At 47.8% G+C, this 15896-nt stretch overlaps 2 protein-coding genes across 4 annotated transcripts; both read left to right on the top strand.

The window, feature by feature from the left end:
* The first annotated feature begins 10 nt into the window (after positions 1 to 10).
* TMEM231 (transmembrane protein 231) lies at positions 11 to 9616 on the top strand. 2 transcript variants are annotated; one of them, XM_060275999.1, is made up of 7 exons: positions 11 to 278; positions 366 to 529; positions 3163 to 3291; positions 3995 to 4138; positions 4584 to 4665; positions 4777 to 4887; positions 6519 to 9616. In XM_060275999.1, the coding sequence occupies exons 1-7, from the start codon at positions 140 to 142 to the stop codon at positions 6692 to 6694; spliced, it is 945 nt and encodes a 314-aa protein (XP_060131982.1). In that variant the 5' UTR covers positions 11 to 139; the 3' UTR covers positions 6695 to 9616. The 2 variants fall into 2 exon arrangements, with proteins under 2 accessions (XP_060131982.1, XP_060131983.1); XM_060276000.1 differs by having other exon boundaries at positions 4777 to 4986; positions 6410 to 6675.
* A 172-nt stretch (positions 9617 to 9788) lies between these two features.
* On the top strand, positions 9789 to 15665 carry LOC118087158 (carbohydrate sulfotransferase 6-like). 2 transcript variants are annotated; one of them, XM_035119541.2, is made up of 2 exons: positions 9789 to 10252; positions 12486 to 15665. In XM_035119541.2, exons 1-2 carry the CDS (start codon positions 9911 to 9913, stop codon positions 13683 to 13685), a joined length of 1542 nt encoding a protein of 513 aa, XP_034975432.2. In that variant the 5' UTR covers positions 9789 to 9910; the 3' UTR covers positions 13686 to 15665. The 2 variants fall into 2 exon arrangements, with proteins under 2 accessions (XP_034975432.2, XP_034975433.1); XM_035119542.2 differs by lacking the exon at positions 9789 to 10252 and adding an exon at positions 10323 to 10644.
* Positions 15666 to 15896: the final 231 nt, after the last annotated feature.

The raw sequence follows: 15896 nt of genomic DNA, 5'->3' as shown, positions 1-15896 counted from the left end.
CGGCGCAGTGATCACGTCGCGAGGCCCGGCCCTCCGCGCATACATCTTCGCGCCCTTCCCGCGCTGATTGGTTGACAGCGCCCGAGCCGCAGTGGCGCGCGGCTGCCCGCGGCCGTTGCCCGGGTGACGGGCTGTCGCCATGGCCTGGCTAGAGGTGGTCTCCGAAAGCGGCGGGCGGCGGCACCGGGTCTCGCTGTGCTCGCTGACGGCGCTCGGGCTGCTGCTTCTGGGCGTGCTCACTTACGTGCCGCCGCTGCTGGTGGCCTACCGGAGCCACGGTGGGTAGCGGATGGCCACCAGGGCGCCACTTCCCCGTCCTGCTCCCTCCTTCCCTCTGACCTGCGCTGCTTCTTCTTCCCTTCCAGGCTTCTGGCTGAAGCGGAGCAGCTACGCGGAGCAGCCGAGCGTCCGCTTCCGGCATGAGGTGCTGCTGGTGGGGCTGATGGAGGGCGGCGGCTTCGTGGGCTGGAGCTCCTTTCCCGCCTGCAACCGCTTGCTAGGCGACCGCCTGCGCGTCCCGCTCGTCTCGGTAGGCGCCACTGAGCGCGTGCAAAGTGCCTCTTGCTGGGGCGGCCAGTGGGGGCGACTCTCAGAGCATCGGCCGCGGACGGGTTTCCTCCCTCCAATAGCCATAGCTGCCAAGTTATCCCTTTTTTACAGGGATTTTCCCTTATGCTGAATAGGCTTCCTCGCGAGAAAAGGGAAAACTTGGCAGCTATGCCAATAGCCCTTTAGATCCGTCGGTAAATACGAGCCGGGCACGAGCAGCGTTGACGATGATGACTGCTGAGCTCAGGCTTTCTAAGGGCCCGATGTTGACAGCAACTATAGCCACACCTCTGAATGAGTGTGCATGCACACGAAAGCTCATACCAATGACAAACTTAGTTGGTCTCTAAGGTGCTACTGGAAGGAATTTTTCTATTTTGTTTCGACTGCATCAGACCAACACGGCTACCTACCTGTATATAGCCACAAAAGAGTGACTCTTTGCCCACCTGGAACCCCCGCCCACCTCCCAGCACAGTATGTTGTCTCTAGAATGAAAGGCTGAGTGGAGGTTGCTGGTCTACAGTACCCTTTTCCTAGAAGCTCTTCCTGGCTGCCCTTTCTCCTGGTTTCCACGTGCGTTTGGAAGACCATCACCTGCTCTCATATCTCCTGCTAAGTTTGTTGTTTAGTCGTTTAGTCGTGTCCGACTCGACTAAACAAAGGTACATTAAGTCTGCTGCAAGCCCAAATCCAGTGGATGGCAACTCAGTCAGTCCAAGTGGGAAGGCCTGCCAATACCCAGCACTAGACTAGGGACAGCAACAGTCCCAGCAGAGAGGACTTGCTCTCCCAGCAATTCAGCTTTTCTTTTTCACCAGCAATACTTGTTGTTGTTGTTGTTTAGTCATTTAGTCGTGTCCGACTCTTCGTGACCCTATGGACCATAGCACGCCAGGCACTCCTGTCTTCCACTGCCTCCCGCAGTTTGGTCAAACTCATGTTCGTAGCTTCGAGAACACTGTCCAACCATCTCGTCCTCTGTCGTCCCCTTCTCCTAGTGCCCTCAATCTTTCCCAACATCAGGGTCTTTTCCAGGGAGTCTTCTCTTCTCATGAGGTGGCCAAAGTATTGGAGCCTCAGCTTCAGGATGTGTCCTTCCAGTGAGCACTCAGGGCTGATTTCCTTCAGAATGGATAGGTTTGATCTTCTTGCAGTCCATGGGACTCTCAAGAGTCTCCTCCAGCACCATAATTCAAAAGCATCAATTCTTCGGCCATCAGCCTTCTTTATGGTCCAGCTCTCACTTCCATACATCACTACTGGGAAAACCATAGCTTTAACTATACGGACCTTTGTAGGCAAGGTGATGTCTCTGCTTTTTAAGATGCTGTCTAGGTTTGTCATTGCTTTTCTCCCAAGAAGCAGGCATCTTTTAATTTTGTGACTGCTGTCACCATCTGCAGTGATCAAGGAGCCCTGCTAAGTTAGGAAGTGATAATGACAGACTCAAGGCTGTGCTACTCCTGTACTGTCTAGATGAGAACCCAGTTTCCTCAGCCAATAAAGACCCCTAGCCTCTTCCTAACCCAACTGGTTTTCAATAGCCAGGGTAAACTTTGGCCTAATTTGCTGCTGGTAGCCAGTTCATTGGTGCCAGTTCTGTTTGAATCAGAGTGCACGTTTGCCATATCAGAGAATGAAACAAAGTGACACTGATTGAAGTTGGAGGTGATTAAATTTCTGACACCTCAGACTGGCTCTGTGGTCAAAGCTGTGGCTTGAGTGATTTTATCCACAGAGTGTGTTGCAAAATCATGGAAGTGGGTTACTGGCAATCAAGGCTTGAAGTGGGGTTCAACTGCTTTTCCTAGGGCAGTCACCACCTAGGATGACTGCACTGGGTGAGCCAAGACAGAGATGGTTGCTGCCACAACATAGTCCTTTAAAATGAATCTGTTTGGCTGATGGTGTGAGGCAAAAAGTGTCTGTGCTCTGCTTTGTCTGCCTACAGCTGGAGACTTGCGAATGAAGCAGTGGGAAGAAGTACCTGAGAGCAAATGGGCTAGTGGCTGTCATGCCACTGGTTAATTAGGCCATAAATCTTGATGGGAAATCAGTGACTCTCCAGATGTTGCTGGCATCACCCCTTGATGAGAGTCTTGTAACATCTGGAGAGTCAGTTTGCTCCATGGGTCTTTGGCTTCTAGGTCACTGATTTCAGCAAATCTGACATAATTATGGAGGCCCCCAAATCCCAAACTTACTCTGAACAATCAACATTAAAGTGGATGACTTGAAGGCTGCCTCAGAGACCAATTTGCACCTGAAACTTTTGTGGCCAGAACAGAACAGAGGGACTGAGCAGGTGGAGGCCTACTCCAAGTTCCCTAGCAGAGGCAAAGAGGGGACCTTTGGTAAAGATTATTGAAATGGGGCCTACATTTCCCATCTGACCTGGGCTTATCACCAGCTTTGCATGATCCTGTAGGTGGCTGTACTCTGCCATTGCAAGGGTCCTTTGGTGCAGGCACCTTTGCCTATATTGAATCTAGCATCTGTATTGGGGTGCGTGTTTCCTCTTTACCTGACATCGCATCTCTGTAGCTGACATGTAATTGAAATTATTGCTAAGAAGTTTGCTTTAATAAAAGTTCCTGTTATGCTTGCTAGGCTAGAGAGGAAGACTCAAATCAAGATGGAATGATGGACCTGTTAAATTTTCATCTGGAGCTTCCACTTCAAGCTACAGAGCAAATAGTTGGGATCCAGCTCATTTTGACATTTACCTATCAGTTGCAGGTGAGTGCCACAAGCCATAGCTTTCTAGGTGCCACTCAGTGTTTGAGGAAAGGCAGCCTAATCCTCTTACTTGCTGTGGTGATGGCGGCAGCTGCTTCATTTACTCAGTATCCCATGCTCAGCTAGAGGAACAGCTTTCTATGCAGGTTTTTTGGTGAGGAGAGGTCATAGTTGGGAGGAGTTAAGCCTCTCCTCCCCAGTTGTGACACATGCACACAAACTGCAATTAAGCTTGAAAGAAGTTTTATGCTGGCTATTGTGGGGGTGGGGGTGCTGCATGTGCCAAAAAGGGCTTGGTGGGTGCATGTACACCCGCAGCTGGGACACGGGTGACACCCAGCAGCAGGGGAAGAGCACTTTGGGCCATAGGCTTCATGGAAGAGATGCAATTTCATGGAAGGACTTGCTTGGGACACTACATGTGTGCTTTATTGCTTGGTTTAGTTCATGCTAATTTTTTTTTTTTTAAGGTGCAGTCATAATGCAATACATAATGCAGGCCACCCGTTAAAACGCTGTATTCCCTCCTTTTCTATATTGGATTGTTCTGATCATTTGTTTTACATACGTCCAGCCCAATGCTCTGCCTACCAGATAGGAAGCTTTGGTATTCTGAGTGCTGTGTTTGTATCACTTGTAGAATGATTAAGGCTGAGCCATAAACCTTTCCTTTTCTCTCTCCTCCTCTATGCTTCCGTTTCAGAGAATGTCTACATTCGTGATGCAGAGCATGGCCTTTTGGCAGGCCTCTTCCCCTTTGCCAGGATCAAAGGTATTTGTGAGCGGAGACCTGAAGCTTCACCAGAGGCAGCCACTTAGTCATACTGGGCTGGACAGCAGATATAATGTGAGTGGCCTTTTACATTTCAGTCCTTTCAAGCAGTTTTGTTGCCCTTTGTGGTGTCTTTTCCACTGGAACTGATGCTGCTAGAGTCATGCACTAATTGCAAAGTGTGGTCATGCCATTGAAATGTGCACTGTTTGATATTCAGGTTATACAGTGGAGGAGATACTAATTTCACATAGTATAAAATTCACCTGTACTGTGGTATTGCCAAGCAACAATCTCATAAAGGGCTAAAGAGACTTCAGAAAGTCTAGGGATCTCTTTGACGGCCACCCATTATAGCTGGAGCATGTCTACCCTGAATAGGAAGGGGTATTGCTAGGGCTGAAGCAGACAGGGGCCCTTCTGGTCTGTATCACTCTTATCTCTTGCCTGAGACTTGTGTGGCCTTCCCCAACATGTCTGTTCTTGTTTTTTTTAATACAAAGTGATCTCACTGTGACAGGTATCTGTGATCAATGGTACAAGCCCTTTTGCCCGGGACTATGATCTTCTGAACATCGTTGCATCATATCAGGAGAGGAATGGTGAGTTTGGATTGTGCACAGTCCTTTCTAGGTTAACTGATACTTGTTTTTCACCAGCTACTTCAGAATTATGACCAAATGCCCACAAGGTCTTTGTTGTTTCCTTTGCAGTCACAACAATTTTGTCTGGTCCTGGCCCTATCTGGGTGGTTGGAAGAGCGCCTGATGCACCATTTGTGGTCCAGACAACCATTCACTACCCAGTGGAACTGATCCTATATCCTTTGGCTCCAGGTGGTTGTGGGTTGGCCCACTTCATCTCAGTCTGGCATGAAAGTGGTGGAAGCTGTTTTGAGCTGTGCTTGGCAAGCGTGGCACTTGGTAGGTAGTGTTCTACAATCTGAATGTGGAGAAGGTAGCTGCTGGGTTGGACCAATAGAGAATGCCTGATGAAGAATTCCGTGAAACTTGCCTGGAGGCAAGGTGGTGTCACTGCAGACCACCAAAGGTGGCTGATTGCAAGAAGATTAACTTGAGATTAGGGCTGAAATCAAGAAAGCACCCAAAATAGGAAATGTTGTAGCTGTGGGTGACTTCAACTACCCTCACATAGAGTGGCCACATATGTATTCCAGTTGTGACAAAGAGATAAAATTTCCAGATACCTTAAATGACTGTGCCCTAAACAGTTCATCATGGAATCAACCAGAGGGGACAGTCACCTGGGATCTAATGGTGCCCAGCACCCTTGTGCAAGATGTAAGTGTTGTTGAGCCAGTTGGGAACAGTGACCATAGCGCTATTAGTCAGTTGCCAGGAAAGTCCAACACACAGTCACTTTTGACTTCAAAAAAGGAAACTTCCTTAAAATGTGAGTACAGTACTGGTAAAAAGAAAGCTAATAGGCAAAGTCAAGAGGGTCAAATTACTCCAAAATCCTTGGGAGTTGTTTAAAAGCACCATATTAGAAGCTCAACTGGAGTGTATATCTCAGATCAGGAAAGGTCCCCTGAGGGGCAGGAGTATGCCAGCATGACAAAGGAGTCAAATGTGTGTCAAAAGAGTATGAGATTGTGGAGAAGTTATTTGTATCTTTGCAGAGGAAGATAATAGGAGAGATCCTAGTATGTGAACTAAGTCTTAGGTACTGAGGCAGATGGCATTGATGAGAGATGTAGATTTAATAGACAAAATAAGAACTGACAAACTTACCTCAGAAAGAATAGTATGGATTTGGAAACAGTTCAGAAAACTGCAACCAAAACGATCGAGAGGATGGAGCAACTCCACTGAGGAAAGGTTGCAGCATATGCATAGCATGGAGAAAGTGGATAGAGGAAAGTTTTTCTTCCTCTCTCATGAACTCATGGGCATCTAGTGAAGCTGAATGTTAGAAGAAGAAAATACTTCTTCACGCAGCACACCATTAAACTCGCTCCCACAGGAAGCAGTGATGGGCACCAATTTGGATGGCTTTAAAAGATTAGGCAGATTCATGGAGAGCAAGGCTATCAGTGGCTACTAGCCTTGATGACTATGTTCTACCTCCACTCTCAGAATCATTATGCCTCTGAATACAATTGCTGGGAATCACAAGTGAGCAGCGTGTTGCACTGCTGTCCAGCTTGCAGGCTTCCCACAGGCATCTGCTTGGCAGCTTTGAGAAGAGGATGCTGGACTAGATAAGCTGTTGGCCTGTTACAGAAGGCTCATCTTATGTTCGTAACTTGTACTTGCATTGGGATGGGAGTTTTCCTTACGTCTCCTATTGTTTATTGAGTGTTCTCAACCCCCTTTCTTCTAGATGCAGATCTAATCTCTCACTTTGCTGGTCATATGTGTTGGAGGTGTGTATTCTGAATATGCGTGACAACACTTGAAAATCTAATTTTCCTTGACTCTTGCTACATATCAGCCAGGTTTCTGGGAGATGATTAAGTTTGCCTGGATTCAGTATGTTGCCATCCTGCTGATCTTTCTTTGGATTTTTGAAAGAATAAAAATCTTCCTTTTCCAGAATCAAGTGCTAACCACAGTACCAGTGACACCAGTTCCCCCTGGGTTGTTATATAAAGAGCACCAGTCCTGAACATGCTCCTAAAAATACCTAAAACTCCAACAGGATGAATAAATATCCCATGCTTTCACTTTTTTCTTCAGCAGCTTTGGACATTGAAAATGAGGAGGCACCTGTGTGTTTGTGGTCAAGGCTTATTGCAAGGGTGAAAAGAACTCTGTATTTCAGTTCTCTCTGAGCCAAGTATTTCCACTTGAGGTGCTATGTGAGCAGCATATGGGGAACCTAATTTGCTGCCTTGCATTTGGTCTTCAGTTGTATTTCAAACACTATCATAGCTGCCAAGTTTTCCCTTTTCTCGCGAGGAAGCCTATTCAGCATAAGGGAATTTCCCTTAAAAAAAGGGATAACTTGGCAGCTATAACTATATGCACACACCCAGAGAGTGGCTGAAGGAGCTTCAGTTGATAATGAGATACACTGTTTTAAGTAAATTCATTCTCTTTAATACTTTTATAATGGATTATGTTTTGTTATTTCTCCACTGAATTTCAGGCTTGCAGGTTTGGTTAATCCCCCGTTGTTGTAATCCTACATAGGGATTTTAACATAGAAACGAACATAGCCGAATGAAAAAGCAGCAATAAAATTGCATTTCCAAGAAGGCAGCATTAGCTGGTCTGTTCAGTCTGAGAGGAGAAGCCTGCCCATCTCCCACAGCAGAGCAAGCATGCCTGTTTTGTACAGTTTAGTTCATTTATTCTCACTCTCCAGCACGTTCCTAGGGTGGTTTACAAAAAAAGTTAATGTTAAAACAAATGTTAAATAAACTGTTAAACACTACAAATTAAAAGCATTTAGCAGAAATAAAATAAATGCAAAGCAGAAAAGTAATTAACAGAAGATTTTAAAAGCCTGGATTTAGTTTTTTTGTTTAGTGTTTTTTTATTTATTTAACAAAACTGTCTTCATTGGATGTCAAAGTGACATCCTGGAAGCTTGCACCTGGACATAAAATGGCGTATCCTGGTGAGGTATTTTCAGTTTCTTGTCCCTCAGAAGATTCCTATAGCTAAATAGTGCAAAGGAGGCAACTGTGGAAATTCTTAAAAAATTGTTCCAGTAGGAACAACGGCAAGGGAAGCATAATAACTTTTATTAGAATCAATTAAAATGTTACAAAGTAGTGAGCAAGACTTGAGTTCTCCAGAAGTTTTCTGCAACAAAATCATTTGCCACTAGAATGAAAAAATAGAGGGGGAGCAGGCACTGTTTGCAGTTTGTAAAACAGCCTTAAAATGTAATTTAGACTCAATTAGGCTAGAACTGTGCATTACTGGAATAAGGCAGTACCACTCCTTCATTTATCTTTTTTATCTGAGCCAGTGTGGTGAAGTGATTAGCATGTTGGACTAAGTAAGACCTGGGAAACTGGAATTTTCATCCCAACTCAGCTATGAAACCCACTAGGCAGCCATTATCTCAGTGCAACCTACCTCACAGTAAGTACTATTGTGAGGATAAACTGGGGAGAGGGAGAATCATGTGCATCACCTTGATGTCGCCGAAGGTGAGATATAAATGTAATCAATAAAGACAATACTTCATTACAAGATTCTGCAGGACCCCCACACTGGCTATTGGGTGTCCGTCGATAACAGTGAGTGAGACTGTTAAAAGCTCCAGGAGGCCTGCCATAGAAGGGGTGTGTCTTTTTCATACTGAATTTTGTGCAGGTGTAGATGTGTAAAACTAGACTGAGCTTCCCTTTAGGAAACTTTTACAGACAAAGTTTGATTGCCTAGGCTAAGGTCTGTGTCGGCTTTCCCTTTCTCTCCATTTGCAAAGTCAGTGGGTGATGGCTACGGCTGTGATAGTGGCAGCAGCAATGGCCCACTAGCCTCTTTGCCTGCCTCCACTTGGCACCAAAGAACCTTCTGGAGCAGCAAACCAGGAGGATTCCATCTTATGCCACCCCCCCACCCTGCATCAAGTGCTGTAAAGTATAAATTTGAAAGCCCTCTCAGTCTGCAGCTGAGGAAGCCTCTGCTTGTGCTCCACCCTCTTTCCTGAAGGTTAAAGATGAGCAAGAGGCAAAAAAGGCAGGTGGCAGGTGACAGGCAGGGTTTGCAGCGCGGGTGTTGCTCAGTAGTGCAGAACTTCAGAAGCATCAATATTTTTCTTCCAGTGGGCTTTATGTGCTTCCTCTGGCAAGAAGGGGCTGTTCTGTGGCTGAGTGATCCTAAAGAGCACTGGTGGTTTGCTAGCTTCTCCTTTTCTTGCCTGGAAAAAGAAGGTGGTGGTTGTGGGATAAACAGAACTGGCCTCTTACAGTCCCTTTCAACTACCCCAGACAAGCCCTGAGGAAAGAAACACTTCAGTGGCTTAACAAGCCCTTCTAAGGAAGAGGCATCAGGAGCACTGGGCAGTGCGTGTATGTGCGTATGCACTCTGCCTAGACACCTGTTATTGGAAAAAACATCCCCTAGCTAGACAGTCCTTCCTTCTGAGCCAGAGGCAAGAGTTCTCATCAGTCTTCCCTGCTGCAATGTTGAGCAGTTCTGTGCTTAGTTTGTCAGCCAGCACTCCACCATAGAGCGGCATTGGGTCTTCCGTAAAACCAGCCATCCAAGCCTAAGAGGCAGGTTCTGATTGTGGCCAGTGGTGTTTTCTAGGAATCATAGGAAGCTGCTTTATATTGAGTCTGATCCATCTAGCTTGGTATTATCAACTGGAATCTTTCCCAACCCCTATCTTGGAGAGGCTGGGGACTGACGTTTTGCATACAAAACCATGTGCGATGCCACATCCTTTGACTGTGCTATACCCTTTTGCCTTTAGTCCATTTTGCTGTTAATGTTTTATGGCAGTTTATGAGGAAAGTCAGTCTCTGCTCTTATTGGTTGCAGCCAAAAGGCTGCTCAGGACTGCATTAGAATGTAGAAAAAAATAAAAAATACCGGCGTCCCCCCTCCCCCAAGTTGAAGGGCATTGCCGTTCAACTGTGCGTACACATATCTTGTGATATGTGGGGCGGCGCTTACCTCCCCCCCCCATTATTTTATTCAAGTTGGCACCCCTGCGAGGAAGTATTTTATATACTTTTATAAATGAGCAGGGGGGGGGGCAGGAAGAGAGTGATAGGCATGGGCAACTACAGCTGCCTCGTTTACATGGGGGGAGGCTGGAAAGGCAGCAGGCTGCACTTTGCCTCGCCCCCGTCCTTTCACGGACTGCAAATTAGACGCCAAAGCGCTGGCCCAGCAGCGTCCTAAGGCTTTCGCATGCATGACGCCCTTAGGAGTTCTACAAGCAGTTCTGCAAGGTAGACCCGATCAGTGTCGAGTCTACTTCCTAGTCCACTGCAGGGCAGGGGCTACGGCAGCAGGCTGCACGAAGCAGCGGGCCTGGTGGTCTACGCGGCTCCTTCTTGCCCTTAAAGCCACGGGACGGGCGCCTGAGCGACAGCGTGCGCGAGAAAGGCGGGTCAGCATCCTGAGTCGAGCAGCCTTGTCGGGAGCGGAGCGTCCGCCTTGCCGCCTGTTGGTAGCGCCGTCGGGTTCCTCCGCCTCCACTCGGTGTGGCATCCCCTCATCAGGCATTTGGGGGCCGAAAGGCCGGTCACGCGTGGTAAGCGAGAAGCAGCGCCTCCGTCGTCCTTGGAGCTCTCGGCTGAGGGGCGGAGATGGAGGATGGCGGAGCCTGGACGGCGCGCACCACCTTGCAGGGGGCTGGCCTGAGCGCAGAGCCCACCTCCCGCAGAGGGGGCTGCTCGGCCTCCCGCCCTGGACCGGCCCCTCCTTGGCGCCTCCCTCCGGCGGCCGCTCCGGGACGCGGCGGCGGCCACGTCTGAAAGCGGCTCATTGTCTGTCTGCGGAGCAGCGGCGGCGGCACCTGGAGCGACCCGGCGAGGGCAGCAGCAAGCCAGTCAGCCAGCGCGTCTCAGCCCCCAGGCCCCGCCTGCCCCCTGTTTTCCAAATTCCCCGCGTCCCTGAGGAAAGGGCCCGTGAGTCTTGGCCGAGGTGAGGAGCCGAAACGGGGCAGCCGCGGGGACTCCGGCCCAGGACGGCTGCCTTCCTGCTGGGCTGTCGGGGCGGCCGTGGCGCAGCTGGGGGTTCTGCCTCCCCCACCGGGTTTTCCGAGCCCCTCCCGGAGGAAGAGGGGCAGCAGCGGATTCCCTCTGCTTGGCCATCTCCCCCTGCCCGCCCTCGCTCTCCTCCATTTCCACTCATCTCGCGCGGACCGGAGAGTCAGGCCCGCGCGGCGTCGAGGCTTTCGAGGTCTGTGCACCGCCGGACTGGGAGGCGCGGCAGGCGTAACTCAGAGAACGAAAGAAGCCGCGACGGCCTTTGAGCGCGTGCAGAGTGCGCCCGTATCCAAGCAGCGTCCTCTGGCGGAGGGCGCGCCTGAAGCCCGGGCGCATCTCAAGCAGCCGCCCTTAAGCTCTCGGGTCGGGAGAAACGTGCATCGCTCTGGGCTTTCTCCAGCAACTGCCTGCCTCACTGCTTGGCGGTGGATGGCTCACTTTAGCACAGCTCCGGGGTCTCTTCCTCCTCTTGGCACTGGTTGCAGTTGGTATCCTTTTGCACAGGCTCTGCTTGGTGGTAGTTGACTCTGAGTGGGTCGTATGCCTCAGTACTCCATATGTCACGGGAGAAGTTATGCTTTACCTGAGTTTTGTTTTTAAGGGGGGGGGGAGTGATGGTTACTTGCATTTTCTGCACAGATTGTGCAAATTAACTAGAACTGTACCCTGTACTCTGCCTTGAGCTCCTTGGAATAAAGGTGTGATAGAGCTATGGACAACAAATAAATACTTTAAAAAACAGATTTGTCCATCTCTACTCATTTAGTCTGGGACCCAGGTGGCGCTGTGGTTAAACCACTGAGCCTAGGGCTTGCTGATCAGCAGGTCGGCAGTTCGAATCCCTGTGACGGGGTGAGCTCCTGTTGCTTGGTCCCAGCTCCTGCCAACCTAGCAGTTCGAAAGCATGTCAAAATGCAAGTAGATAAATAGGAACCGCTACAGCGGGAAGGTAAACGGCATTTCCATGTGCTGCTCTGGTTTGCCAGAAGCGGCTTTGTCATGCTGGCCACATGCCCTGGAAGCTATACGCCGGCTCCCTCGGCCAATAATGCGAGATGAGCGCGCAACCCCAGAGTCGGTCACGACTGGACCTAATGGTCAGGGGTCCCTTTACCTTTTTACTCATTTAGTATAACTACTTCAAAGCTAAAGGAGAACAGGCTGATCTTTAGCTCTGTCCCCTCTCCACAGCATCTCCAAAATTAAGGCTGAGAAAGACCTCTGTTAGTAAACTGGTGAACCTCTATGGAGACCAACCTTTGCCAGTCTGGTGGTGCCTTCCAGATGTTTTGAACTACAAATCACCTTGCCTATTACTGGCTGGGGCTGATGGGAGCTGCTGCAGTCCACTAGTCCCTGCACACTTTCCCCTGCAGATTAGAAGGCAAGACACATCTAACTGTTTTCAAAAGATAACTTGAGATTTTCAGAATGCTAAATTGAGCTTTGGGTCTTGCATTCTGTCCTTCCACACACAGTACAATACAATCAATGTGGAATAAAGACTGCCTCCATTGCCCTGTCCCCCCCACAAACAGTAGTGTGTTTGTTCCAAACTCTTTTGTGCTTTCTGAGCATCACTATTGTCTCATCCTCCAGCCTGCAGTTTTTCATGGCTCTCACTGACTTGCATATCTGAACTGGTTAGTAGTTTCCGGGCGTTATGAATACAATATGTATGGCAACCCAGACTGTTACTTGTTTGCATGCAAGGTCCTTGTGTGTCACTGTCATCCTACTGAAAACTGAACAGCTCCCCCTCTCTTTTTCCTCCAGTTGTGCTCTGCTTCAGCCAGAATGGCGAGGATCCGAATATCCAGCACTACAGTTGCAATCTTCCTTGTGATTCAGACAGGATTTCTACTGTTTTTGTGTGCTCAGCATGGTGGCTTTATGTCTCAGTCTGAAGAGAAACCACCCCAGGTGCACATTCTCATCCTCTCCTCCTGGAGGTCAGGGTCTTCCTTTGTTGGGCAGCTCTTCAGCCAACACCCTGATGTTTTCTACTTGATGGAGCCAGCCTGGCATGTGTGGGCAACCATGTACCAAAACAGCGCCAAGGTCTTGCACATGGCAGTGCGGGACCTCATCCGGTCAGTCTTTAAGTGTGACATGTCAGTCTTCGATGCCTACCTGCCATGGAAGAGAAATGTGTCAGATCTTTTCCAGTGGGCAGTAAGTCGTGCCTTGTGCACAGATCCTGTTTGTGAATTGTTCCACCGCACTGATATCACCAGCGAAAGTGCCTGCAAGGCTGTCTGTGGGAAGTCCCCCTTCAGCAAAGTGGAAGAGGCCTGCAAGAGCTATAGCCACATTGTCCTGAAGGAAGTCCGGATCTTTGACCTCAAGGTGCTTTATCCTCTCCTCACTGACCCCTCCCTGAACCTCAAAATCATCCACCTCGTCCGTGACCCCAGAGCTGTTGTGAAATCACGGGAACAATCAGCAAAAGCTCTTGCCCGTGACAATGGGATTGTCTTGAGCATGAATGGCACAAAAGTGGAAGATGGCCAGTACAAAGTCCTGCAGGAGATCTGTAGAAGCCACGTTCAGATTTATGAAACAGCAACCCTGAAACCTCCAAGTTTTCTGAAAGATCGTTACTTGATGATCCGGTTTGAAGATCTTGTACGAGACCCTTTAGTGGAAATTACAGCAATGTATAAATTTTCAGGTCTTCAGCTGACCAGCAAACTTGAAAACTGGATCTATAATATCACCCATGGACAAGGGCCAAGTAGGAAGAGGGAGGCCTTCCAAATCACTCCCCGAAATGCAGTAAATGTCTCCCAGGCATGGAGGACTGTTCTTTCGTTTCAGAAAGTCAAGCAAGTGCAGGAGGTTTGCAAGGGTGCCTTAAATATACTCGGATACCAACTTGTAGATTCTGAGAAAGAACAGAAAGATTTGTCATTCGATTTAGTGTTGCCACATCGAAAAAGTCAATTCAGCTGGGCATCCTTTAGTGAAAATTAGGGGAAGTATGACTATCTGTAATCTCTTCTTCGTTGCCCAGGTAACTGGAAAATATTTATTTTGATTGATGAATTCTGTGCTTCTAGTTATTGTTCTTTTTGCCATTTACATAAACTAGAGCAAATGGAATAAAGGGGTGAAATGTAGTTCACAGAAATATATCCTATTGGATCAGTCGTTGTACCACACTGTTCTGCTATATTTGTAGGTATCAGGAATGCCGTTTTTTATTTAATAACAATGTAGAACTTCCAAAAACTGCATTATATTTGAAATAACTTAAATACAAAATACTTTCCCTTTGCTTCTGAGAATAGGGCAAGAAAGTAACAATGGTATTCTGGGTTCTGCATTATTTTTTAAACAAAAAATGTTCACATGCTGGGCTGTCAAATTACTGATGAGTTTTGGTCTTCTTTGCTCATGTTAGCTAATCCTCTGAATGGCCACCTTGTTTAGGGTGGAGGAGTTGGAAGAAAGTCCAATGTTGCTGTTCAAATGAACCATTTGGCTGCTGTCTGCTCTGGTGACAGACCATGGGCTGGTCCCTAAAATCATTATATATACATGTGGGAGAAACCTCTGTATGCAGTACTGAATGCTCACTTCTACCGGTAATGAAGGCCATCACTGAACATGTAAATCTTTTGTGCTTCATAGCTGCTTAAAAAATAGTGGGGAGAAAACAAGGATTCTGCTAGAGATACACAGAAGAAACATGAGGCTTATTCTCTTCTTTCTCTTCAAAATTAAAATGCTGCCATTGGATTGGACAGATGACCATGCAAAGACTATGCAAATTGGACAGCTGACTATGCAAAGATTGTTCAATGCTTCTTAATGTGACTGCCATATGCAGGTACTTTGGAATATTTCTCCAGAGGCACTTGCTGGTTGCTTTCTTTCTAACTTTGGCTGGGGTCCTAGCATCTGTTTGTAATGTCATTGAGCTGACCACGGGCCTCAGATATTTCCCCAGAAGGAGAGAACCTGCACCTATTGGAGATTTCCTTCCCCATGAATGGTATTCCTCAGCCAAAGGCACACTTCACTGTGCGGAGCCTGTACTGTTAATCTAGAATCCAAAGTGCGGAGATGTGGGAATGGGTCCCACCATTCAGGATCCAGAAGCAGATGTGGGGGGAGCAGTGGAGAGTTTCTCAAAAGTGGAGTGCTGGGAATCAGTTGTGCCTCTGGAAGCCCCTGCTCCCCACAAACCAGTCATGACTTGGAAGCTATACAGCTATACAGCTGTACAGCTGAACCACAGGCTGGGGTGGGGGTTGGGGTGTGTGGGGAAGGTTGTGTTAGGGGGAAAAGTAATCTCTTTCCCTCACACATTTATTCTGCCATTAGAAATTGCTCTGGGGCTCCCTTCCAGTTCAGGTTTGGGTTGGGGCTGAATCCCACTGCTTTGTACCTTTGTATGTTAAAAAAAGTGCTATTTCCCTAAGTCTGTGGTGAATTCTCACTTAGAGAACCATTTGCTAATCAAGTTTCCATGAGGAAGGCCAAGTAGATGTGACCTAGATGTGACCCCCCCTTAAATGGGAGGGGTGGGGTGGCTGGGTTTCTGGACTGAATGGAGGGGGGGGGGAGATCGACTGCATGCTTCTCAGATCATAGATACTGCAGAAATAAATGCTTAACACTCTGGTAATATTTGAATGTGGGGCATCCAACACAATCTACAGCAGGTTCAGAAGACACGGGGAATTCCATCACACACTAACCAATTAGCCTGTGGAATTGTTTGCCACTGAATGTTGTATTTATAAATTTAATAAATGGTGATGGTGATGGTGATGGTGGTGATAATTATTTCTGGCTCCAAGAGAATTATATTGGTCTTTCAATGACCTCAATAGACAAGGCATTGCAAAATGCAGCCTGGAATATCACAGGCTGCTCTCAGGGTTGTGCCTTTTCTACATCTCTGAGTGATCTATAATGAAAAGCTGCTTTAAATGCATAGCTGCCAAGTTTTCCCTTTTCTCGCGAGGAAGCCTATTCAGCATAAGGGAAAATCCCTGTAAAAAAGGGATAACTTGGCAGCTATGTTTAAATGATAATGTTGTGGGACACTTTAAAGCATGGCTAGCTATGCTGTGGATCTTCAGATGTTGTTGGTCTACAGCTCCCAGAGTTCCTGATTACTGGAATGGCCATGCTGCCTTCCTGAAGTGGACAGGATTTGGGAATCTCAACAAC

This window comes from Zootoca vivipara, chromosome 6 (genome assembly GCF_963506605.1).
Source record: "Zootoca vivipara chromosome 6, rZooViv1.1, whole genome shotgun sequence".
Lineage (NCBI taxonomy): Eukaryota > Metazoa > Chordata > Lepidosauria > Squamata > Lacertidae > Zootoca > Zootoca vivipara.
The sequence above is the reverse complement of the archived record's forward strand: the minus strand, read 5'-3'. Positions and strand labels throughout refer to the sequence as shown.

What these genes read in the sequence shown, in the direction of transcription:
- TMEM231 (XM_060275999.1), top strand. Translation starts at nt 140, where the DNA reads ATGGCCTGGCTAGAGGTGGTCTCCGAAAGCGGCGGGCGGCGGCACCGG. An exon ending in GGTGGCCTACCGGAGCCACG is followed by an intron (nt 279 to 365) that starts GTGGGTAGCGGA and finishes CTTCCCTTCCAG; the next exon opens with GCTTCTGGCTGAAGCGGAGC. An exon ending in AGTGGAACTGATCCTATATC is followed by an intron (nt 4,888 to 6,518) that starts CTTTGGCTCCAG and finishes TTGCTACATATC; the next exon opens with AGCCAGGTTTCTGGGAGATG.
- LOC118087158 (XM_035119541.2), top strand. Translation starts at nt 9,911, where the DNA reads ATGACGCCCTTAGGAGTTCTACAAGCAGTTCTGCAAGGTAGACCCGAT. An exon ending in CGAAAGGCCGGTCACGCGTG is followed by an intron (nt 10,253 to 12,485) that starts GTAAGCGAGAAG and finishes TTTTTCCTCCAG; the next exon opens with TTGTGCTCTGCTTCAGCCAG.